This window comes from Bos indicus x Bos taurus, chromosome 1, assembly GCF_003369695.1.
Source record: "Bos indicus x Bos taurus breed Angus x Brahman F1 hybrid chromosome 1, Bos_hybrid_MaternalHap_v2.0, whole genome shotgun sequence".
NCBI lineage: Eukaryota > Metazoa > Chordata > Mammalia > Artiodactyla > Bovidae > Bos > Bos indicus x Bos taurus.
Genome location: NC_040076.1, coordinates 96,494,580 through 96,520,712, shown reverse-complemented (window position 1 = coordinate 96,520,712; position 26,133 = coordinate 96,494,580). Strand labels below are relative to the sequence as shown.

At 35.1% G+C, this 26,133-nt stretch overlaps 1 protein-coding gene across 2 annotated transcripts; it reads left to right on the top strand.

Annotated features, from left to right (window-relative positions):
• On the top strand, positions 1 to 26,133 carry SKIL (SKI like proto-oncogene). 2 transcript variants are annotated; one of them, XM_027541379.1, is made up of 7 exons: positions 1 to 307; positions 1,962 to 3,734; positions 15,040 to 15,137; positions 16,618 to 16,850; positions 20,326 to 20,567; positions 20,859 to 21,083; positions 21,754 to 26,133. In XM_027541379.1, the coding sequence occupies exons 2-7, from the start codon at positions 2,637 to 2,639 to the stop codon at positions 21,910 to 21,912; spliced, it is 2,055 nt and encodes a 684-aa protein (XP_027397180.1). In that variant the 5' UTR covers positions 1 to 307; positions 1,962 to 2,636; the 3' UTR covers positions 21,913 to 26,133. The 2 variants fall into 2 exon arrangements, with proteins under 2 accessions (XP_027397180.1, XP_027397188.1); XM_027541387.1 differs by lacking the exon at positions 1 to 307 and having other exon boundaries at positions 1,945 to 3,734; positions 20,859 to 21,014.

The following is a 26,133-nucleotide window of genomic DNA, read 5'->3' as shown; positions in this document are numbered from 1 at the left end:
GCGCGTCCCCGAGGGGCTAGGAGCCGCGAGGCGGCAGCGGCGGGCTTGCGCACGCGGTGCCGCCGCTGGCTCAGTTCTCCTCTCCTCCCCTCCCCCCACTGCCGCCCTCGCTCTCCCCCGGGCGGCCGGAGACGGCGGCGGCGTCTGCGGGAAGCCGTGTGTCTCCGCAGTGACGTGGGCGGGCCGAGGGCTCGGTGACGTCAGAGGGCTGTGTGTAGCGATGTGTGTGGGGTTCGGAGCGGCGCCGGCACAGCCAAGGGGAGCGGGCGAGCGGCGGCGGCGGCGGCGGCGGCGGCGGCGGGCACAGGTGCGGCCTCGGCTTGCGGGGCGGGGGGGACGCAGAGGTAGGCTAGGGGCGCGCGGCTCCCGGGGCGCCCGAAGGCGGCGCCGGGCGTCAAGGGGAGTTAACAAAGCTCGTCGGGCTTCCTCGGGTGCGGAGGCCGTAGTCGGGGGTCCGGATGCTGGGTCCCGGGTGGGGTCGGGGCCACGGAGGGCGCGCGGGCCGGGTGTCCTACAGCGGATGATGCCTCGCTTATCCCGAGTGATGGGCGCGGGCAGTGGCCGGGTGCTGCACTTGACTGGACCCGTCGGGACCCCGAACCCTGGACGCCCGTCACTGTCCCCTTCCGCCCCCCGCCCGCCGCCCGTCTGCGCTCCGCGGGGATGCCCCGGGCTCGACCCGGTAGGTCGGCGCTCAGCGACTGGGAGGTCCCGGCTCGTCGCCCCTCCCGCCCGCTGACCCCTCTCTCCTCTGCCCTGGGCAGACGAGGGGAGGTGCAGCCTTAGGGGTGCTCGGGTAACACCCGAGAACTTCCCGGGGAGAGGGTGCGCGGGGGATTTCCACAGTCCTGCCTGCGGCCCCCTTAGCGGGGCGGTGTTGAGAGGGCACCGGGGTGTTCCGAGACTGCGGGGGGGGCGGGGTTTGGGGACTCCTTTTCCTCCACTTCCCACTACCCGCTTGCAAGCCTGAGGCGTCCCGGGTCCCTTGCCCTCCTCTCCCCGCCTCCGCCTTGGGTTTAAGGTGGGTGAGTGGCTTTGCGTGGGCCGAGGATTTCAGGGTTTGAGGGCTCCCCATTCTAAGTCATGCCTCCTGCCCTCTTCCTTGGCCTGCGTAGGCTGAGGTGTTCCTGTGGTGGGCGAAAGTCAGTACGTTGGCTAGTGGCCTTGGTACTTAACCCTTTGGGTCTGTTTTAAGGTAAATTGCTGGGAGTTTGGCTAGCAAAAATTTGTTTACTAGATTTTTTTTGGATTTTCTCTCAAGAAGGAAGTGGAAGAAGAATCTTTGCTTTTTCCCTCTTCCTCCATTTGCATTCTTTGTGAGGTCTGTCTGCCTTGTGCTTTTTGTCCCGGATTAGTCTTATTCAAGGATGGAGATTCCCAGGAGTGGAGTCTATAGCTTTTGGCTTCCATTAAGCAAATTCACTAACCTTTTAAAGGGAAAGCTAATTTTTGCCTATAGCTATTCCAGAAAAATAACGTACACTGACTAGATTAATTATGCACTTAAGATTGTGACTTGTGTGTAGTAGGTGTGTTATAACTGGTGTTTGATTTTTAGATGAAACTGGTGGGGTTTTTTTGTTTGTTTTTTAATTAAGAGATGAAGTAATAGGTTATTTTAGTTAAAATAGATTATTTTAGTTAAAATTGCATAATTGAGAAAAAACCTCTAGTACTGAGTTTTGGGTGAGATGATCCGTTTAAGGTTTTTCCTTTTCTGGGTTGGAGTAAACCTCTCCCGTTTGAGGGATATTATTGCTCCCTTTACTCATTTGCCAAATTGCTTTCCGATTTAAATGAAGGTACTTCTAATTAACTGGTGTTAGATTGAAAGAAATCACTCAAGTGTCACCTTTGGTAAAGTGAACTCAGTTTAAGATTAAGAAACTAGTTTCAAACTGACCCTTTGGCCTCTGGAACAAATTCAAATGTAACTCTTCCCCAACCCCCTTCTCTTCCAGATTAATTAAAAGAAGAATGAACAGTAATCCTTGAAGATAACTGGGCAGATTTTTCTTTAGGTTTCATTTTTAATACAGAAGTTCAAGTGGAGTCAGAGTCTCTTGTTACTGGTGTGAGGGTTTATTCAAGCCTTCATATTGTTCACACAGACCAACAGATCATCATTTTTAGAGAAGATATCCACCCCTCCCCCCCCCCCCCTTTTTGGTATCCTTGGTGCCAAATACTAAATTTGGGTGCATAATTTTGACACAAGTGATTTTTGACACAAGCATAAACTTTTTGGGTGTTGTGCCTAAAACTAAACCAAACTGTTGCACTGAGCATGGACATCTTGAATTGAGAGAACTGGTAACTTGATTTTAGTACATATACCTGAAAATTAAAAAAAACAAAAAGGTTTCCTTGGAGGTGTGCCTCTTAAAATTATTTTCTTTGTTATTAGACATAATTTTTTTTATAGCACTGGCAGTACTTATACTGAAGTATTAGCAGAACCAAACAAAGTTGCAAAATCTATTGAGTAGTGTAGGGATCTCTCTATGGAAATTTAAATTTTCTTTGAGAATAAGTTACCATAAGTATTGGTATTCATCAATTCTCTCTCTTAAAATAAGCAACTAAATAATAATGCAAATTTCAGACTTACTTGTTTAACACAATAGTTTTTAGCAATGGAAAACCTACAGACGAATTTTTCCTTGGTTCAGAGCTTAAATAAAAAATTGAATGGGATGGAAGATGATGGCAGCCCTCCAGTGAAAAAGATGATGACAGACATTCATGCAAATGGAAAAATGATGATAAACAAGTTGCCAGCAGTAAAGAAGGAACACTTGGATGATTATGAAACACCAATGGAAACCGACGAAGAGCATGTCAAGAGGACCTGCGCCTCTGTGCCTGAACCTTTACATTTAAATCCCAGTTTGAAACATACTTTGGCACAATTCCATTTAAGTAGTCAGAGTTCTTTGGGTGGACCAGCAGCGTTTTCTGCTCGGTATTCCCAAGAAAGCATGTCACCTACGGTATTTCTGCCTCTTCCATCTCCTCAGATTCTTCCTGGTCCACTGCTCATCCCTTCTGATAGCTCCACAGAACTCACCCAGACTCTGTTGGAAGGGGAGTCTATTTCTTGTTTTCAGGTTGGAGGAGAAAAGAGACTCTGTTTGCCCCAAGTCCTAAATTCTGTTCTCCGAGAATTTTCACTCCAACAAATAAATACAGTGTGTGATGAATTGTACATCTATTGCTCAAGATGTACATCAGACCAGCTTCATATCTTAAAGGTCCTGGGAATACTTCCATTCAATGCCCCATCCTGTGGGCTGATCACATTAACCGATGCACAAAGACTATGTAACGCTTTATTGCGGCCGCGCACCTTTCCTCAAAATGGTAGTATACTACCTGCAAAAAACTCATTGGCCCAGCTGAAGGAAACTGGCAGTGCCTTTGAAGTGGAACATGAATGCTTGGGCAAATGTCAGGGTTTATTTGCACCCCAATTTTATGTTCAGCCAGATGCTCCATGTATTCAGTGTCTGGAGTGCTGTGGAATGTTTGCACCCCAGACGTTTGTGATGCATTCTCACAGATCACCGGACAAAAGGACTTGCCACTGGGGCTTTGAATCAGCCAAATGGCATTGCTATCTTCATGTGAACCAAAAATACTTGGGGACACCTGAAGAAAAGAAACTGAAGATAATTTTAGAAGAAATGAAGGAGAAATTTAGCATGAGGAATGGGAAGAGGACTCAATCCAAGGCAAGTTTTTTTTTTTTTTTTTTTTAAGTAGCAATTTTGAACACTGGTAATGGTGTACTTTGAAATTGTATATTTAGAATCTAACTTAAAGTATTACTGCTCATTCAACAACAGCAAAAACTATTGATCTGTATAAGATGTTTGTATTACACATTTTAGGCTGTAAAGTGCTTCCAGTGTGTGTTCTCATTTGATGTTCCAAACAACCTGCTGAGAGAAATGGGATTATTCCCATTTTACAGATAAAGAGAATGAGGCTCAGAGATCAAGTGACTTTCCCAACATTATATAAGCAGGGAGTGGAGGATTTGGGGCTTTTTTCTTGAGTCCGCTTTCTTTTTCACACATTTTGCCTTTTGATGACTGAATCAGTTGTTTTCTTAGGACTCTTAATTTACACTTTGGTCTTATCTCCATTTGCAAATGGTGTATTGCTAGCCAAAACAATTCTGGTAATGGGCTCCAAACAGCATTTTTCAGAGGTATATTTAGGATTTCTGACATTGTTTCTGTAATTGAATATTCAGACTTCATCAATATTGGAAACAAATGCAAAAGACAGATTGATCTGAAGACTTTGTGATTCTAGTCTCCAAGATTTTTTTAAAGAGGAATAATTTAAAAATTTATGACAGCTAGAATAAAGATTATTCTAGATTAAATAAACATGAATATAAAAACAACCAGCAAAGAGATTTTAAAGTTATTATTTTCTCACTGCGTTATTTGATAGGCTAAATGAGTATCTTCATTCCAAGAGTTTGAATACCTGGCTAATAAGATTTAGGCTATTAAATATTCAGTGTGTGGATCTGGTTTTAAAATATTTTCCTACTTGAATAAAATCAGTATAATAGCTAACACTGTTAAAACGTACCAAGCATTGTTCTTGAATAGTTTTACATACATGATTTTATTTTATTGGTACCACAAAAAAGGTGGCTGTATTTCATCGTAAAAATCTAATCTTTCCACTGTTAATTAGCTTTTTATTCCTTCAAATAGTCTATCTTTTCTCGTTCACAGAAGAAATGAATGAAGTGTACTAAATGACTGAAGGTTATTTATAGTGAGACTAGAGCTTAGACAAGAACCCAAGGTTGAGTGTCCTGTGCTTCAATAGGGTGTCTTTCCCTTTTGGGAAATTTAGTTTTCCCAATAGGGAAATTTAGTTACAATGTAGTTCTAAGACAGTGATTTGTTTCAGAAGCCCAGTGAAGATACTTTCAGACTTGAATTCAGGGTAGTTTGCTCCTTGCTGAATCCAAAGCATCAGTACTTTGAAATTCCTCGCCTGTGGCTACTAGATAAGTTTATATTGTTCTGGTGCCATTATTAACTGATTTTAAAGCATAGTTAACCTCAAGCCAGTTCTCACGTTGTTGGACTTGCTTACAACTGACCTGGTCAGAAGCTGAAGATTGTGCTTATTACAATTGTCTATATTCTCAAAATGTGGAATGCCCCCCCTTAATATTTATGGTATTTTGCCCTAACCTAACTAGAACTCTTATATGTCCATAGGTGGCCACATTGTTTGCCAGATGTTCTTGGTCTGATCTTGATTGCTCTGACATAAGCATTTTGGGGATAAATTGCTTTGCCTAATGTTCTTGCTCTGTGTTTGTGAGAAAAAAATACCTGAGAACCATGATAAAGGTTAAAAAAAAAAAAAAGGTGATGAATTTACTTAACTGAAACTGAATGTGCTAGGGTTTGGTTAAAATTGAAACCGTCCTTCATCTGGATGTAGTCCTTTTATTGTATCAGAATTTATTAATTTGAATTCAGTTTTTATTTGGGGAAGATGTGAGTTTTTTTGCCATCTTTTTACTATGTTATTTTTTGCAGTATTTGCTACAGTGTTTTTGGCATATTTTGGTATTTTTTCTAATTTAATGTGAATTTTAAGCAATTTAAGAGAATTTAAGAAAATTTTCAATAATCAAACCTTTCAGAAAGAAGTTTGGGGGGAGTTCATGTATAGTAATGTGTGCTTGCCACTTCACATTTTGGAAATACGTTCTTCAAAACATGTTAAAGTAGTTCTTTTTTGAAGTTCAGATGAGAGACCAGTCCCAGATGGGTTGCATGCTCCTGGCTGTGTAACTGATAAGACAGTAGAATCGGGAATTGAATGCAGGTCTTCTGACTTGAAGTCTAGAAATTTTCACTACTTTTCCCTAAAGCACACTCCATAGCAGAAACTGAATTTTGAGAAACATTAACTTTTCTTGTCAACTTTCCTTCGTACAATGGTTCTTAAGCTCTCTATTAACTTTTATATAGACTCAGACTAAGGTATTTTACTGGGAAGGGAGTAAGGAGAAGGTCCTTTGACTGGGGAACATTTTTCATTATCTTCTATGAGTCATTGAATTGGTTGCCCAACAAACCAAATAGATCCAGAGGAAGTTCATTTTAAAAAGTCAAAATAGACTTTTTAAAAAAAAATTAAAGAATAACCTACTGTATAGCTCAAGGAACTCTGCTCAATGTTAAGTAGCAGTCGGGATGGGAGGAGAGTTTGTGGGAGAAAGGATACATGTATATGTATGCCTGAGTCCCTTTGCCACCAACTTGAAACTATCAAAACATTGTTAATCAGTTATGCTCCAATACAAAACAAAAAGTTTAAAATGCTTAAAAAATTAAAGAATATACTAAATATATTAAGTTCTTATCTAAAGGGCTTTAGGTTTAATCTGAACACTAATATAATCGGGTATGTTTAGCTAAAGAGCAGTTTTCTTGCTTTTAAAAAAACCCCCTCAAACTCAGTAGGCAATTGTTTGAAATGTAGCAACTGTTAAATTATTTCTAAGGATGAAAGTTATATTAGTAATGGTTACCAAACTATTTGCATAACTATACTGACTTTGCATAGTTAGGACTTAGATGAGAGAAATAAGTGGGATATGGTCAGTGTTCTAAGTGGAGACCTGACTATTCTTTGCAGACACCAAAGATAACAGTATTTTGAACTCTTTCTTAGGTCACCACAAGAAATAATACTTGATATTAGATCTGCCTAGCTTGCTTTGCAAAGTGGTGTTATAAAAACTAAACTACCTCTTCATATCATTTGAGTTTTTTATGTTTTTATTATAAAAATGATTATAGTATTTTACAGTGTGCAAATATATGCAAGAATATAATTTTTCCAAGCTTGGATTCTTTTCCAAGCTTCCAGTGTTATTTGATCTAATTCTGATTTTGTTGAGTCTTATGTTTCTATCTGGAAAAAGGTTTGCCAAGCAAACTGATCATTTGTAAATAAAATTTGAAGAGTAATGTTTACTTTGGATTATTTTCAAGCACATTAGAAAAACCTATTTGTAGTCAATTGATAAGATCTTTATAGGTGATTCTTTCCTGTTAGAGCATGTGGCCAACAATCTCCAGATCACTAAGTAAAGATGATTTATGCCCTTATTTTTTTTTTTAGGAGTTAAAATTTAGATTTCTAGCATTTAGACTTGACTGTAAAATAGTATAGTGTTTATTCCTACTTAGGGAAAAGGCCCTATGAATTATCTGTGATGCGAATAGATTACTTAAAGATATCAACTTAGAAGTTTTCCTTTTAAAGTCTATTCAACATTTCACTTTTAGTATTGCATTTTTCTTACAGTTCATTTCTGTAGAGGTCATTTGGAATAATAATACTACAAAAACTTTCTCCCCTCTTGTAAGCTATTTTTGAGAGTTACTTTTGTTTAGGAAGTGTGTTTCTTAGTACAAACCTAAATGAGGGAAGGAAATACACTAGAGAGGATGGGTAACTATAAGAGTTGTGTTGGGACAAAATATGTAATATGTAAAATACTAATTGTGATAGATTTGATGGTAATTTGTTACATCAGAGGCGTAGTTTGCATTTTATGATTAGCATAAATTTTTATCAAGTGGTGGTAAGCTCAGAATCAAATGAAGTATTTGTGCTCATAGAAGGGACCAGTATGAATATTTTTGTCTGACTTTCTAAAATTAACAACTATCTTAATGGGTTTAGAGACTCTAAATTCTGGATTTTCCCAGAATTTAGTCTAGTGCTTGGCATGTCAGTTACTCAGGGAAAAGGAAACTTTTTTAAACTGAACAAATTTTTAAGAGACAACCCTGTATTTTAGAATAATTGGGATTTTTTTTTTTTGTGAAAAATGATGGTTTAACCCTTAATAAACATATAATTTGCAAGTAAACTATTGAATAAGACAACTGATCAAATGAGGGAGTGGATGTAAAAGTATTTTTGAAGAGTCTAGAAACATAGGATGATACTTCAAACTATGATTGAAATATTTACTAATATGTAATTTTGGATTTTTCCTTTCCCCACTTTTCTTGATTTTTCTAGAGGTATCTGAAGATATTTCTAAGTAAGATAACTGAGTATTGGGCTCAAATGTATCTCACATTAATTGTTTGTACACAGTAATTATATTAGTTGGATATTTGTTTACTTACCAAAATGAAGTTTGCAAGAAGAAAGTATAAAACAAGTTTGTTATAAAATATGTTATAGGGACATTTCAGTGGAATCATTAGAATGGCTTTGGGAATAGTGCCCCCTTATGGTTTAGAAATATAGTCTGTTCATTTTTATCATTAAAAAATGGTAGAACTTTTAAAAATGTTAATATTTTTAAAAAGGCTTCTGCTAAAAAAACTTGATCCTTTTGGTCTGAGAAATGTTGAAAAACTTCAAGGAAATCAAGTCTCCTTAAAAACTTTGAAGAAAAGGGATAGGCCTGAATCAGTGCATAGTCAGCCAATAGTGTTCTTGTAGCTATGCATATGTTATAATTTATGCCAGTTGAGAATAAGGAGGAAAGCAAGAATTGGATAATTTTAATGCCTTTAGAATTCTGAAAGCAGAACATATGGAGCCAGGACTCAATTTGATCAAGTAAAGAGGTAAAACTAGTGTGGGAATATATATTTTGTCCATGTGTAAAATTTTGCTCTTTTGAGGTTTCATGTATGTTACATGTACATTAAAGTAATGTAAGGATTTTATTTGACTACAAGAAACCTAAAGAATATATAATTAAACCTTAACCATTTTTAAGGGTGTGGTTTAGTTCCATCACTAAATACAGTATAGCCCCATGTTAGGCAGAAAGAGTATTGAATAGGACAGATGTAAGTTAGTTTCCCTGGAGGGGGCCATGATGGCCCATTCCAGTATTCTTGCTTAGAGAATCCTGTGAATGCAGGAGCCTGGTGCACTATACTCCAAGGGGTTTCGAAGAGTTGGCCATGACTGATGTGAATGAGCACACACACACACAGTTAGTTTAAAACTCATTTTGATTCTGAAACTTAGAAATGGGTCACAGAAGTGTGTGTGTAAAGACTAGCTGGAGGCTCCCTGGGCCAGGAATGCATCCTGTAGTTTCTAAATGTAGAAGGTGGTAGATGCTTAACAAAGGTTTGGATAAAACTGAATGAAAAGTCTTACTAGCCGTAGAAAGCTACCAGTGATTTTCAAGGAGGAAAACAGTTTAGTTTTAAAGCAATATAGCATTTTGTTTTTATTTGTGGTATTGAATTTATTTTACGGTTTCAAATAACCTTAAAAGTGTGTATTTTGAGTATCTTTGGGGACAAAGAATACAAAAATTAAACTTAACTAAAAATCACTTTGGTACATAAAAATAAGGCTTTTACTCCTTTTTGAAAAGGTTTTTTGGTGTGATTATGGAAGCACTATAGGCCCATTATAGTACATCCTAAAAAAAGTGCAAAGAAGAAAACAGAATTTTCTCATCATTTTACCATGGAGTGATAACCACCATGGGAATTTATTCCTTTATATCTGTAATGCTTTGTATTACAGATCTGTGCAAAATTATCTGTAGAGTGCGCTTGTTAATTTAGGACTAATTGTTGAAATAATACATTTGGATAAACTGTAGAACTTGCACTTAGAGCAGCAGTCATCAAATTGCAGTTTTTCATCTATATACCCTTTCCCATCTGGGGTTCTCTGAGGAGAATTAAGCCCTTTAGAAAGATTGTATATAGTACTGTTCTAAGTACTTTGGAGAGAAGTTAATTTAATGCATACAATGGGGACTTTGCAGAATTTAGGCTTGTCTCTTGAGAACCTCAGTTGAGAAGGATGGGGGGATGTAAAGGAAGTCAATTTAGTGGGTCATCAGCACTTTAAAAATACATGAAATAGAGTAAAATTTTAAAAGTGCATTCTATTGCACATAATAAAATAGTTTACATTTTGATGTTAATTTACATTATATGAAGGTCAAAATAATCTCAGTTTTTTAAAAGCATATATCCTGAAATGGGATAGAAAAGCAAAGCCTTACATTTACATAGATTAACTTTTGACACATAGTTTAGTGAAAGGATGTATGTGACACGTAAATTTTCAAATAATTGCAATATTAAGTGAACTAGACACCATAGAATGCCACTGTAAAGAAGTTAATTTTTTTAAGTCCCAGAAATTAACACGATTTTTATCAGTTTGTTCAGATAGAAAAGGAAGTGATGTTATACTACTGATTTTTACATGTCTTTGTTTCCATGAAGGATTTAAATGATAATTGCACATAAGAATGTGAGCCTTCGCTTTTCCTGTGCGAGTTTTTAAGCACTTTAAACCTAAAATTGGCTTTATGAGGTAGATGACACAATTTTGTAGTGTTGAGTAGCAGGAGACATTGCTGATTGCTGATTGCTGCTTGTTGTGGTTGTTAGTTGCTAAGTTGTGTCTGATTCTCTGGGATTCTGTGGACTTGCCAGGCTCCTCTGTTCATGGGATTTCCCAGGTGTGGGTTGCAATTTCCTTCTGCTGGGGATCTTCCCCTTCCAGGGATCAAACCCACGTCTCCTGCATTGGCAGGCGAATTCTTTACCACTGAGCCACTGGGGAAGCCCATGATTTCCTGCAGATCATCTTTGATAAGTTAGTGGAAGTTCTTAGATCATATTGTTACAGGTTTGTATCAGGTTGATTAATAATTATAATTAATCATTACAGTGATTACTTTTACAGTGAAATGAGGCACAAAACTAAGCCTTAAAATGCTACCTTGTAACACTATTCCTATTTCAGTTGTTGAAACACTCATTCACAACATGTTGAAAGTATTGAGGAAACCTTATCCTATTCTGAGAGATTCCATTTCTTTCAGTAAGAGTATGTTGGCAGCTGTCTGAGAGGGTGGTAGGGTGTCTAGTGTCCTGAAATCATTTATGGACCACTTGAATGTCTTAGTATTACACATAATGAACTTGGTAGGGACATTTGCTTTATACCTAAGGAGTTATTGCTTAACGGTGTGTTCAGTCATGTATTTACTAAGGTTGCTAACAATTTATGTTTGGCTGTATAAAATAATGTGTATTTAATATGCATTATATTTTATTTAATGGAAGCACACCATTATAGGTGTGAAATATGGGTATAGACTATGAAATAGGTATAGACTATGAAACTTACCAATCTACCAGTCCTTCATACATATACTGGCTTATAAATACCAAAATGTAAAAATTAATTTTTGTCTTCCTAAATTCTATTTTAAAAAATTCTTTTCCCATATAGTAAAAAAATTTAATCCAGATTTTTTGAGGGGAACTTTTAAAATCCCATCAATACTTTGAGATATTGTCTTGATTACTTCAGTTCATCAATGTTTGTCATTAGGATTTAATTAAAGATCACAATATTAATCTGCCACTATAATTAGAAACTAAGAGTGCCACCTAAAATCAGAGGTCACTATTGAAGATAAGTCTGGGAGTTTTAAAGGGTTTTTGTCTTATTTGTCTATATATTTTTTTAGTGCAAATTGGAATGTATATGTACTAACGGTGCTGAGTGGATGAAATTGCTTTTGTTACTACAAAGTGATGACAGAAATACTTATTGGTCTTTTTGTAAATGAAACCAGATTTTCTATATTATTTGTCATTGTGAGACTAATAAGCATTGTACCGAAATACAGTAGTTCTTTATCAGGAAACCTGATTATTAAAAGGTCATGTATACATAACACAGTTAAGTTGAAACTTAGAGAAACTTTGTGTAAAACATTTTCTAATATTTACTTATTTAAAATTAATTCTTCTACTATACATTTTAGACTTGTTTAAATTTTGCTTTCTTAGACGTATTTGTTGTTTTATGACTTAGAGAAAGAACTTTAGGAATGAAATCATGCCTGAAATTTTTCTTATGTGTTTCAGATGAGGATGCCATCTGTTCATTTTGTGGTAGATAATGATGGGGAAGTTGAATGATAAAAGTATTTTAAAATGTTAAGGCTCTAACTTGAGCTACTAAGTGATCTATTTCTTTTCTTTGCCAAATAATGTAATGTAGTCTGTTTTAGTGTTTAATTACTTGAAGGGAATAAATTACCCTCATATTGAAAGGTAAAAGAAAAGGCAATAGCTGTATCTTGGTGTTTCATTTTTATTCCTGATCAGTAGTAGCATTACTGCTGTGCCATTTAATTATACTGTTATTTTTTTGACGACCTAATTTGTATGTTGCCACAAATGCAGAATAGATGAGAAAATCTGGCATGACTGTGAATGTTCTGTTGTGTTCTTTTCTTAATTGTTTTTAACATGCAGTTAGGATAATTTGTTGTAAATGTGTTTATGGCTTACCACAGAATATTAGGTAAAATTAACTCCCAACATTTTATCATGGTTAGTGTTGTGCATTTCCCCATCATTTATATTATTTAATTTGTAAATCGGATCTCTAAAAATGCACCCAGAGACAGTTGAGATTCTTCAACACTTCATGGAATAAAGGGGTATTAGTAAATGTGAAAGGGACTAGTAGCAGAGTAACCTTAAAGGGGGCCACCCTGGGAATTTAATGAGCTACACTGTCATTCAGAATTCATTCAACGAATATTTATTGAGTCTCTACTGCATTGCCAGGCGTGGTGCTAGGTACTGAAAATACGAAAGTAATTAAGACAGTCCTTGACCTCAAGCTGCTACTTAAGCAGAGGCCAGATAACCACTCATCAGGAGCCTTGTATAGGAAATTCAAACATTTGCTAGAGGACTGCACTAGATGATCTTTAAGGTAGGTTTTTTTAAGAACCCCCTCCTCTGGGTCTCTCTTCGTGGGTAGGTACAAGAATAGGAAACAAAGGTCAGAAACAAGAGAGGGATGGGTGTTTAAATAGAAACGAATGTGCTAACAGTTATTTAAGGTGGCATTTGAAGTTTAGATATATCATAAAAGCAAAACTATACTGAGTGTGGATTATGAATAAAAAAGTAAAACTTATACAAACTTATCAAGCTATAGAATTTTGAAATGAACATGATCAAAATTGAGTCAGATGTGAAGTCAAGATCTTTGGCTGAAGAAGTTTAGAATTTGTTATTCTGAAGATTTAAAATCCAGCTATCCATAATAGTAAAAACTTTTAAATATAAATATCAATTTTAATAGTTTTAATTAAAAAAATCTGGAAACTGTTGATTTCTTGGGCAGTAGTACATCCAGGATGTCTCAGATATAAAACTGATGTAAAGTGGAGCTTTCTTTATTTTCTAAATAATGTGTATTTATAAATTATTTATTATATTATATTATATTATATTATTATATTATATTATATTATTATATTATTATATAATATATATATAATATATATATAATATATAATATATAATATATAATATATAATATATATAATATAATATATATATTATATAATATAATTATATTATATTATTATATTATTATAAATTATTTATAAATAATGAATTTAACAAATGACCTCTAAAAAGGAATTTCTCATTTATTTTGAGCTGATCTTATATTTCATTGATTTGTTAGAATGAGCTTTTTGTTCATTAACACCTCTTTCATTACAGTGTTGGGGTGAAAAATGTTCTGCCTAAATGAGTTTTCTAGATAATGAAACTACTCTTCTCAGCACTGTGTCTTTTTAAAAAACTTTAACCTTTTTTAAAATCTAAAATGCCAAATACTTTTCAGTCTTTCTAAGTGTATGTATGAATATGTATATATATGGTATACTACTTATGAGTATAAATATTGACTATAACTATGTCATATTGACTCAAGACTTCTTAAACATTAGACACTCTGTTGGAATAAGGATAGGGAACAGTTGAGATATATTATTTTTCCTAGCCTGTGTATGAGAAAGCCCTCTGATTGTCTTGCTTTTTGAATCAGTTTTTGTGTTTGTGTCTTGTAATTCTTCTCTCTCTTTAGGCTGTCAGCTGGCACCTGGCATCTATCATTTAGTATTTCTGTTGCCATTAGTCAGTTCCCCTTCTAATTTATGGTAGAACTAAGCTATAGGCTGAGAAATTATGTAAACAAATGATTGTTGTATTTTATAAATAAGCAGTTGATTTTGCCCCAGATCCTGAACTTCTTTAGAACACTTGACCAGGATTGTGAAGTTTTAAAACAAATTCTACTCTGTATATAGAGTCTAGAGGCCCTCACTGAATACTCACCTCTTAAATCCTTTCAAAATATTATTCTTTTCCCTATAATCTTATGGTCTTGTTAGTCTTTTAAATTCTTTGCCCAATAATTCTTAACAAAATGTTGATCTCCCAATATGTGTATGTAGGGGGAGGGGAGACGTGTAAAACAAACCAAATGAGGAAGTTAGTAACCACAGGTTATTTATTTTTTCTCAGTTTCTGAGCCTCAGTTTTCTGATCTGTAAAGTGGAGATAATTGTACCTAACTTAATAAGCTATTTGTTAGAATTCAGCAGGATATAAAGTTCTTATCATGAACTTTGAGGTAGCCAGTTACCCTCTCCTTTTCCTTTATTTACAAGTACAAGGCTAAAAAGAGCTTTTCCTATTTATGATAAAATGTGGTTTACTGATAAGTGTTAGCAGACAAAGTGGTTTCGAAATTCGGCAAAGTATTGCTGTAGGATGTTATCTAATGTAGTATGCTAAGAAATACTGTACATTTGCAGAGTACTGTTATTTAAAATGGATTTTTAACACAGATTCCATAAGTATGATATTTGATGAAATCATTTCTGGTAGTCCATGTTAATATACATGCTGAAGCTGTTCTTGTGATGAGGTAGTTAATGTCTCTTTGAGTTTTAAGTGACTAGACCTGGTATTTTAAAGAAAGACTGCCCTATTCAAAGATGATTCTTGAATTACATAATTCTTTACTAGTCAGTGTTCTCCAGAGGCAGCCTACGGCTCTGTTGAATACACACCTAAGATTAACCATCATATCTTCCTTCAATAAACTTTTCCACTTCTACATTTTCTACAGATAGATACACCACCAGGAATGGAATTGCAGTCATGGTATCCAGTTATAAAACAGGAAGGTGATCATGTCTCTCAGACACATTCATTTTTACATCCCAGGTGAGTGGGTATTAGCACATTTGTTCCTTCATTCAACATCTATACAGCAGATGCTTTTCTAGGTTTTTTTTTTTGCTAATCCAGGGAATGAATTCAAATAGGTTGAATATTTGAATTAACTTTTTTTGTATGTTTCTATGTTTTTTCCTGGAAATATGTTATTTCCTTTTTGCCCTAAAGTGGAAAAAATGAAAGTTTAAAAATTTTCCTTACTTCCCTTCAAGAGGTAAACCAACTCTCCAAGAGTGTGGTGTACAACTTTGATTTTTTAAAATGAACCTTTTTTTGAACTTAGAGGCTTTCATAGTAGCTGCACCCCTCAAAATCAATGTTCATATTTTCAATAAAGATACACCTTAGATTATAAACTTTTTATTTAAAAAACCTAGACTTTTATCTGCTGCTGTACACATTTATCTCCTCAAGCACAGTGATGGAGAATCTCAATCTTACATTTATATAGTTCCTTCTATTCCTTTTACATTTGAAATAAGCTTTGGAGCAGTATTAAACCTGTCAGTTTTTTTTGCAGGATACTGAGTTTTCACCCTCAGAATTCATGTAATTGGTCTAGAGGGACAATATAGATGTCCTGTACAAAGAAAATGTAATATAAGAGGATATTATTTAGAACTTAGAGGATGAAGTGTTAGGTCACTTAAATGGTTGCATCTTTTGGTTAAAGGTTAAGCAGATTATAGTTAATCGTATGGTACTTAAATATCTAGCTCAAATTTGTTCCATAGGTCTCTCAGATAATCTCTTGCACAATTTTATGTGAGCTTTGAGCAAAATTGGTATTGGTGGTTATCCCTTTGATCTTAGTTTTGCTTGATTTTATTATTGCTGTTTTATCAAATTAAGTAGGAAATATCAAACTATTTTCAGAAGATTGCGTGGTGGAGTCTGATCCAAGGAGGATAGCCCAGTAGCTGGGCGTTGTTCAGAACACTGATTGTTTTCTTGAAAAGAGAGAAGGGCCCTGGGAGCTTTGGGGCTGCAGTGAATCAGGCCATAGCCATGCAGTGTGGCCTGAATCAGCCTCACTATAGCAGAGCAAGGGCTCCTTGCTTTGGAGGGGTGGCACACAGGGAAATGGTCCTCCGAAGTACCTTGTAGTTTGTTTTCTTTGGGCATAAACATTACCTACTCAGGGTTGTTGAACTGCTGTGTAAAGTACTTCATGGTTTTAGTTCTCATGAGGTTTTGAGGGAAGGAAAACTGATTTTCTTTTCAGTGAGTATCTTTTTATTGTTTAGAAACTGCTTTTTGCAAAATAACAGAAATATCCTCATAATTTTGCTCTTTGTGCCTCAACTACTTACTGACATTTTCAAGAATTCTTTTCTAAGACCCTTATTTTCTAAATTGTTGCATTATCTGTTTTGGTTAAAAAAAATTGTTTAGCTATAGAAATTGATGTTAATATATTTTTACCTAAATGTAATATGTATCTTATTTTGCCATTCTTTGTTTTCAGCTACTACTTATACATGTGTGATAAAGTGGTTGCACCAAACGTGTCACTTACTTCAGCTGTACCCCAGCCTAAAGAGGTCACAAAGACAGAGGCAAGCAAATCTATACCAAGACAGTCAGAGAAGCCTCACAGTAGTGGGAAACATCAAAAAATAGTGTCTTATCCAGATGTCTCACTGGAGGAACAGGAGAAAATGGATCTAAAAGCAAGTAAAGAATTATATAGCCACTTAGGTAAGGATTCAGAAATTACCTTTTTAAAATCATGTCCCTAATCAGCATATTTATTCAGCATTTTCAAAAAGAGGGTTTCTTTTAATAAGAGAATTTTCCGAATAATTGAAGCTTATATCTTAAAAAAAAAAAAAAAAAAAAACACCTTTCAAAACTCTGAAGTCTGGGAAGATCCCAGGTGCCGGGGAATAGCTAAGCCCATGCGCCACAGCTGTTGAGCGTGTGCTCTAGATCCCAGGAACTGCAGCTGCTGAAGCCCGCCCGCCCTGTAGCCTGTGCTCTGCAAGAAGGGAAACTACAGCAATGAGAAGCCTGCACACTGCAATGAAGAGTAGCCCCCACTTGCTTCAACTAGAGAAAAGCCCATCTAGCAACGAAGAGCCAGCACAATAGGTAGCCAAAAATAGATTAATAAAATTATCTTAAAAAAATATATGATAATCTGTAAAAATATTGAATCAATTATGTTGTACACCTGGAACTAACATGATACTGTTAATCAACTGCTTCAATTAAAAAGAGAAAGAAGTGTACTAAGTGTAGTTAGGTATAGGACTCAGAGACGTTCAGTTGTGGAATAAACAAGGATTGAAAATGAATAGCTGTGGGAGCCAGGCAGATGGCATAAATGCAGAATGCTGGCTGGACATTTAAAAAAAAGCTGCATAGTTACAGTGCCTTTTAAAATATGGTGGACCAAACAAGATATGTCTGCTCACTTGCTGCCTGTGTTACCCTCTCTGTAGCTACAGAGTTTTGCCTACAGCTTAAGCAAATGTAACAATTCTTTCAGCTTTCTCAGAGCAATGGAAGAATCCTTTTGTTATGTAATTGTTTTCATAGATAGTTGCGATTCTTTGGGGGGAGTTTTTACTTTAATTTTGAGATTTTCCTTGGATTTAACTATGGCAAAGAATAATTAGTAACATACGTTTATAGCATGTTTATATTATATTTCCTAAAGTATTCTAGAGGCTTTAAAAAAATTGTTGAGGTGTAATTCATATACCATAAAATTTATCCTTTTAGATTGTACAATTGAGTGGTTTTTAGTAAATTCACAAAGTTGTATAATGATCACAATTAATTTCAGAACATTTCATCAACCTTAAGTCCTGTAATCCAGAAGTTAGTCTTCACTCTCCCCTTTTACCAGCCTCTAATCTGTTTTCTGTTTTTATGGATTTGCCTGTTCTGGACATTTCATATAAAATGATTGTACAGCATGTGGCCTTCTGTTGCCTGGCTTCTTCCACTAAGGATGTTTCCTCAGTAGATGTTATAGCATGTATTAGCACTTCTTCCCTGTTTATGGCTTAGTAACTTTCTGTTGTGTGGATGGATAAGACCCTGTTTTGTTTATCCATGTGGACACATCCAGATATCCAGCTGATGGACATTTGGATGTGTCCACATTTGGCTGACGACTAATGCTACTATGAACACTTAAGCACAAGTTTTAATGTGAACATATGTTTTTATTTCTCTTGGCTATATATTTAGGAGTGGAATTGCTGGGTCATATGGTAACTCTATGTTTAATATCTTGAGGGACTGCCAAACTGTTTTTCAAAGCAACCATACCATTTTCCGGAGAAGGCAATGGCACCCTACTCCAGTACTCTTGCCTGGAAAATCCCATGGGCGGAGGAGCCTGGTAGGCTACAGTCCATGGGGTCACGAAGAGTCGGACACGACTGAGCGACTTCACTTTCACTTTTCACTTTCATGCATTGGAGAAGGAAATGGCAACCCATTCCAGTGTTCTTGCCTGGAGAATCCCAGGGACAGGGGGAGCCTGGTGGGCCGCCGTCTATGGGGTCGCACAGAGTCGGACACGACTGAAGTGACTTAGCAGTATACCATTTTCATTTCTAGCAGCAGTCTCTGAGGTTTCCAGTTTCTGCACACCTTTGCCAACAGTTGTCATTGTTTGTCTTTTGATGAGAGCCATCCTCATGGTTGTGAAGTGGTATCTCATAGTTTTCATTTGCAATTCTCCAAGTTGACTGATGGTACTGAATATCTTTTCATGTTTTTATTGGACACTGCAAATCTTTCTCTTTTTACTTATTTGGCTGTGCCAGGTCTTAGCCGCAGCACATAGGTAGGGTCTTTAGTTGCGTGTGCACTCTCAGTTGCAGCGTGTGGACTCTAGTCCTCTGACCAGCGATGGAATCCAGGTTGCCTGCATTAGGAGTGCAGAGTCTTAGCCACTGGGCCACCAGGAAGTCCAAAGATTGCAAATCTTTGGAGAAGAACCGTTGAGATCCTTTGCTGTTTTTAAGTTGGGTTGTCTCTTTATTGTTGTAAGAGTTAGGCGTACATTCTGGGTACTAGAGCCTTACCAGTTAGAGGATTTGCCATTGTGTCAGTTGTCTTTTCACTTTCTTGGTAGTGTCCTTTGAAACACAGAAGTTTTAAATTCAGATGAAGTCCAATTTGTTCCTTCTTTGGTTGCTTACTTTGGTCATCCACTTTTAATTAATTTTTATGTAAAATGTGAAGTTCAACCTCAATTGTATATAGATACAGTTGTCCCAATAGGGTTGAAAAAGCTACTATTACTCATTGAATTGTTTTGGCACCTTTGTTAAAAACCAGTTGCCTGTAAAAGTATACGTTTATTTCTGGACCCAGTCTTTATGTCCGTACTACACATGGTTTTGATTTCTGTAGCTTCATAACAAGCTTTGCAATTGGAGATTGTGAGTCTTCCAACTTTGTTTTTCTTTTTCAAGATTACTTTGGCTATTTTGGTTTCATTTTATTTCCATTTGAGTTTTAGAATCAGTTTGCCAAATTCTGCCACACAGCCAGGTGAGATTTTGATAGGGTCTGCATTGAAAAAGTAGAATCAGTTTGAGACTACCATTTATTGTAGTCTGTTTGGGCTGCTATAACAAAAATAACATGACTGGGTAGCTTATACCATAGACACTTACCCTTTCACTGTTCTAGAGGCTGGGGAGTCTTAAGATCAAGGCACTAGTGGATTTGGTCTGGCAGGGGTTTGCCTCCTGGTCTTCTCATTATGTACCCAAATTGTGGGAGAGCGCTCTGGAGTCTCTTTTATAAGGGCATAAATCCCATCATGGGGTCTCTACTCTTATGAGCTAATTATCTCCAAAAGGTTTCATTTCCTAATACCATCACATTGGGGGTTAGGATTTCAGCATAGGAATTTTGGAGATCACTGACTTCCAGATCATGATATCGTCTTAATATTAAGTTTTCCAATCCATGAACATAGGATTCTTTTCCATTTATTTAGGTCTTTTATTTCTTTCAATAATATTTTATAGTTTCTGTTGTATAAGTTTTATACTACTATTGTTAAGTTTATTCTTAAGTATCTTTATTTTTTTATTTTGTTTATAAATGAAATTGTTTTCTTAATTTCATTTATGGATCATTCTAGTGACTTTTGACAGAGTGGTGTTTATACTTTGTTACTTCTTTTTTACCTTGGAAGATCCATCAGTCTCGAATAATGCTACCAGCAAAAAGAAACCTGAGTCTACCACTTGCAGCTTAGCCAGAGACACAAGCAAGTCAGGAACTGACTGTGATGTTGCAGCTTCATCTCCACTTCTTGTCAAAGACGTCACTTGTGAGGACGATAAGGGAAAAATCATGGAAGAAGTAGTGAGAACTTATGTAAAACAACAGGAAAAATTGAACTCAATTTTACAGAAGAAGCAACAACTTCAGATGGTAAAATTGTTATTTAAATGATAGTCCATTGTGAAAAAATACTTTTGCATATTCTTCAAGATGAGATGCTATAAATGTATTTAACGTTGTTCAGTTTTATACTTATAAGAAATATGAATATACTTTTAAATTTTTAGAGAAAATAGTTTTCAAGATAACTACTTATGTATAGAATTAATATGACACCTCAGTTTTGTAATAGATACTTTCTGTCCTGTTTTTTCTCTGAATTGAAAGGTTTAATGTGATAGAAATAAAGTAAAAATTACATTGTGACTCTTTAAATTACAGGAAGTTGAAATGTTGAGTAGTTCAAAAGCTATGAAGGAACTTACTGAAGAACAGCAGAATTTACAGAAAGAGCTTGAATCTTTGCAGAATGAACATGCTCAAAGAATGGAAGAATTTTATGTTGAACAGAAAGACTTAGAGAAAAAACTAGAGCAGGTAATGAAGCAAAAATGTACCTGTGACTCAAATTTAGAAAAAGATAAAGAGGCTGAATATGCAGCACAGGTAAGAATTACACAGTTTGTATAGTGTTGCCTTTTCAATGTGGAAATTGAAGCTGTTACTTTAATTTTATTACAGAAATTACTTTTTGTTAAACTCGTTTCATTTAGGCTAGACTTTGAAATAGATAATTCTGTTAAACACAATTTTATGCTATATCATTCAAGATGATTGTTTTGATCTTGGTTGTTGCATTACTTTACATTTTTATTGGATTTCTGTAGTTTAGTTGTCCTAATTGCTAATCTCTAGCTATCTGAGTATCAGTGTTATTATAATGTAATACATGGGCTTTCAAATCAATGGCTTAACAAACGTAAACTGTTGCCTACTATGTTCACAAGCCCTGGGGCAAAAGTGCACAGTAGCTCACAACTTGGGAAAGATGAACAAGTAACTCCTAATCTGAGCATGCTGTGGTAAAAGGTATACTGAGGTGTAAGGCATAATGAAAGTGTTCTGAGTGTTCAGTTCCCTTGACCTTTGTTTTGCCCTCATTTTAAGGTCATGTCAAAGTCAGATTAATAGTATTGGATATTCAAGAGATTATACTATGCGTGAAATAGTTCATTTTTGCAAAAAGTGAATTGAAAGTAGGTCTTTGCCATGATGTGAGAAGTAAAGGAAAACCAAAACTGAATGAAAAACTGACACAATCTTCTGAATCACACAGCTGGCAGAACTGAGACAGAGACTGGACCATGCTGAGGCTGATAGGCAAGAGCTCCAAGACGAACTCAGACAGGAACGGGAGGCAAGACAGAAGTTAGAGATGATGATAAAAGAGCTAAAGCTGCAAATTTTGAAATCATCAAAGACTGCTAAAGAATAGAAACCTTCAAAGAAATCCATCTGTGTGTTCCCAACAGGGTTTATTTTTATTTGTTTACTTTGGTAAATGAATTCTGAACAATTTAGCTGCATGAAATAACTAGGCATTCTATCTATTTGTAGATCAGAGAAAGTGAAGAGATTATATATTAGTATATAAATTTTTACATTTTCCAAAAGAATGAAAATGTATGTTTCTTTGTACTTTTCTTTTCAACCAGCTTCAAACCAATACTTTGCAATTTCAACTATTAGATATGATGCCTATATTTCTAATGCAGTTTAACAATTGCATACTTTTTAAAAGCTGCATTGTGTGATGGAAAATAGTTTTGATCAATTTTGTTATCCATATTTTAGACTCAATTTTAGATACAATGATGGCTTCATATTTCATATATAGAGCTACTCAAGGAGTTGTCCATTTTTTTCATTAACTCAATCTCCTTTCTAAGTTGAAAGTATACTCATTATTATAATCAAAATTTTTTTTGTTTCGTCTTGTGGCATGAATTTCCATCAGTTCCTTTCTATTTAATGTCTCCTAAGAGACATTTTGTCAGTAGAGGAATTTCATTGATGAGGTTATAGCACACCCCAAGGGAAAAGATAACATGCTTTCTTATATACTGCTGCTAAACTCAAGAAGCAGTTATAATTAGATTTTCTGTTTAAATGTGGTTATATTTAGAGAAAATTTTTTATGCAGCAACTTTAGAAGAGGGAATAAAATGTCGTAATTTTTGAACTTTTGTTTATGTTGTTAATAGTGTTGTGAAAATATTAATGTACTTGAGAAAAACTGATCCCATTGATGTACATCGGTTTCTATACAATCCATAATCCTCCTGTACAGTTTTTTATGTAGTTGTGGGTCGTACTGAAATTTATATAATGGATTTGTTTTCCTTTAAATTGTAAGATATTAAACACTTTGAAGGTTATTTTGGACTTTTGTATGTTTAAATGTTAAGTCTTACCAAATGTGCATGAATGGACCATTTTCAATTATTATTTAATATCAAAATCAGGAATTTACAGTCAACTAGTAGTGTATGATAGGTTAATATAGGGAAGTTTACTTATCTGCTACTAAGAGATTTTTAGATAGTTTTTAGAAGACAGAAATTCCATAGTTTGGGGAGGGACAACTTCTTTCTGCACTTTTTTTTTTTTTTTGCACAGAAAAGTCTATCATTAATGGCAAATTTCATGTTAGTTAATTCTTGGCTTAAAAGATACTAGGTAAAATTCTTAGTATGCATTTTTTAAAAGAAAGTTTCCTGAAGCTACCATTAATTGACATTGTTATCTCATGAATTTAATTTTTATATTCTTGTGTATGGTACTATATGAAATTACTTGAGAGCTAAATTTATTTTATAAATAAATCAGCTAAAGTTGAGGTTATTTACTCTTCCCATAATAGACAATAGATACTTGGTATAGAACTTCAAAAGTAAGTAGGTTATCATTTAACCAGTTATTTTCATATTTTGCTTAATGGTACTTACATAGCCTAAAAGAATTTTTGTACTTCCCAAAGTATAGTTTCTTTACTAGAATATCATCTAAATGTGTATTTTCTATTTTCCATTTAAGTTTTACTGTGTTAACCCTGCAGTTTAATTGGTTGATCCTTGGAATCTCCTTAAGGAAGAACACATGTTAAAATGACATACAGGAATAAATATTACAAATGACATATGCTTCTAATACTTTTTATTTGCCTTTATCTGGAGAAAGAAAAACACAAAGAAATTTATGACACAGTTTCGTTTTAGTTGTGGATTAGTTGCATCACAGCTAAGGTTTTTGGGAGGTAAAACTCAAGCCTGTATAATTTATTTTTCTATTTCACTCAAAATCTACTTATGTTACTTAGTTAAAATGATAAGCTATTGAAGTTTCAAGTCAAAACATCTAAAATAATTTGTTTAATCATTAAAATATGTTTTTAAAAATTCTAAGCAATGCTTAATCACCTTTAAATTGTCATAAGCTCTTAATTTATTAGCTTTGAATAAAGAACTATTTTTTCTAGTCCTTCACATAAGGGAAACTTGCCACATGAAATTGTATAGTCTTCATTTTTCAGAAGATACATTAATGTGCCATCAGTTTCTAACTTCTTTGAAAATAGTGTTTTTTTTTTTAAGCCAATTGTAAATAGTATGCCTATTCTAGATAAAAGTAATTTTAAGTTAAACTGTACAACATAGCTTGAAAGTATAGAGACTTTGTAATACTTTACAAGTGGCCTCTGCTAAAAATATCTTATCCATATAATTATTCTTCTATTCTTTGCATGCCCATTTTGTGTGTTGGTTGTTAGCTTAAAGTTTGTTTTAATGTTAACTTTTGGGTGCCAGCTCATCAGGCAAGAATATTTTCCCTCAGACGTCATAATATTTTTCTTTTTAGGAAAAATATAAAAATACTTTCAAAAGCTGTGTTAAAGGAATGACATATCACAAGTGCTAGAGCATCTTTAAAAGGAAGAAAAGATAGAATATTAGTTGACTGGGTGATGAATGATGTTAAATTTGAATAATGATAGTTTCTGTATTCTAAACTTGATGAGAAAAAGGTACCAAGTCTATTGTAAAACCTGCTGTCATTGAGGAAGCTCTGAACAACCCTGGTTTCACAAATAACACTTTGAAAGAATTTGACCAATAATGTAAGTTTGGCTTGTGCTTTAGTTTTGTAAGGCATACTTTTTTGCTTCAATTTCTGTGTCCAGGAGAGTTTGGATGTTTAATGGTTCTTGAGCTAATTTTATAATATATTTAATATATTACCAGTTGAGATATATAAAAGTTGTACATATTGAATTAAAAACCAGTTGCTAAAGTAGGTGTAATAGACTGAGTACAGTGATACCTGCAGGTTGGTTACCCATATGTTCTAGAAGTCATGACAGAACAACCAATTCATTTACACATCTTTGGTTTCTGTTTGAAGGAAAGTAAAATGATAAACTTGAGCAATATAATACATGCTCAAAGTTATTTCCCTATATGAGTAGTAAAGCTGGTGCTGAAGATTTTTGATCAGTTTCTAAAATTTTCTACTCAATGACTTATGTTTTGATTGCTTAGGAAAAAATCCTTACTTTTATTTGCTCTTATGCATTTAATCCACACGACAGCATATTACAGATTAATAGAATGAAAAGTTGTGCTCATACTGTACATTTATTTCTGTGCTTAAAACTACTTGTTAGTTTTTATTGAAGCTGCCAGCAATAAGGGACACATTACTGCTGTATTATACATTGTGAGATTGAATAAACAGCTTAAATTTTTTTCCTGGCGTAAGACACTTAAGCATTTCCATTATTGGAAGGAATTTGTATGGGTATTCTATATTTCATCTTGTTTAAAAGGACAGTCTTTTTTTTTTTTGTAAAATCCATTTTAAACTACATAATGCAATTTGGAGCCTGTTTTTTTTTAGTGATAGTAGTAAATGTTTTATATAGTGCTACTGTGTTTGAATTAAAGAGAACAAATGTAAAAACTGAAATTAAAAAATTAGGCCTAGAAAACAAAATAGTGTATTAAGTTAGTTGAATGTAAAAGAAATTTATAAGATTTTTTTCCTATAGATACCTCACTTGAAAATAAAGCACAGCATACTTAAAGTAATTATAGTTTAAAAAAAAAATCCTACTAAAAGAATTACTAAATCTTGAACAACTCTTGGGGAGAATTGTAGTTTGGGAGAAATAAAATATACTTGCTTTTAACCATCCTGTTAGAAGTATGTATTTATCCTGATAATTTTAAGCCAACACAGTAGTCTTAAATTATTTCTGAATTTCTAATCTGTGAAAGCAGTAAATGAAAGATCTGTCGTGCAACTGTTGAAACAAATTGTTGACTACATTGACCATAATTCAATTTAAAATCTTGCCAATGATGTACAGTTTTATGGGTAAAATTGCTGTGGTTGGTTGCATTACATGACACACAAAACTGTCCTCTACCTCACGTGAAATAAGTATTTTATATGGTTTTACTATAAAACAAGACTCATCTATCTGGTCACTTAGTTTACAAATTTTGAATTATATTTATTGAAACATGACATACTGTGCTCTTAGCTTATACCTCAATTGTATTTTGTGCTGTTTTCCATTTTCATGCCTTGTAAATAACTTGTATAGATTGTGGATCAAATTCCAAATAAAAACTTTTAATGCCAGTGAAATTGA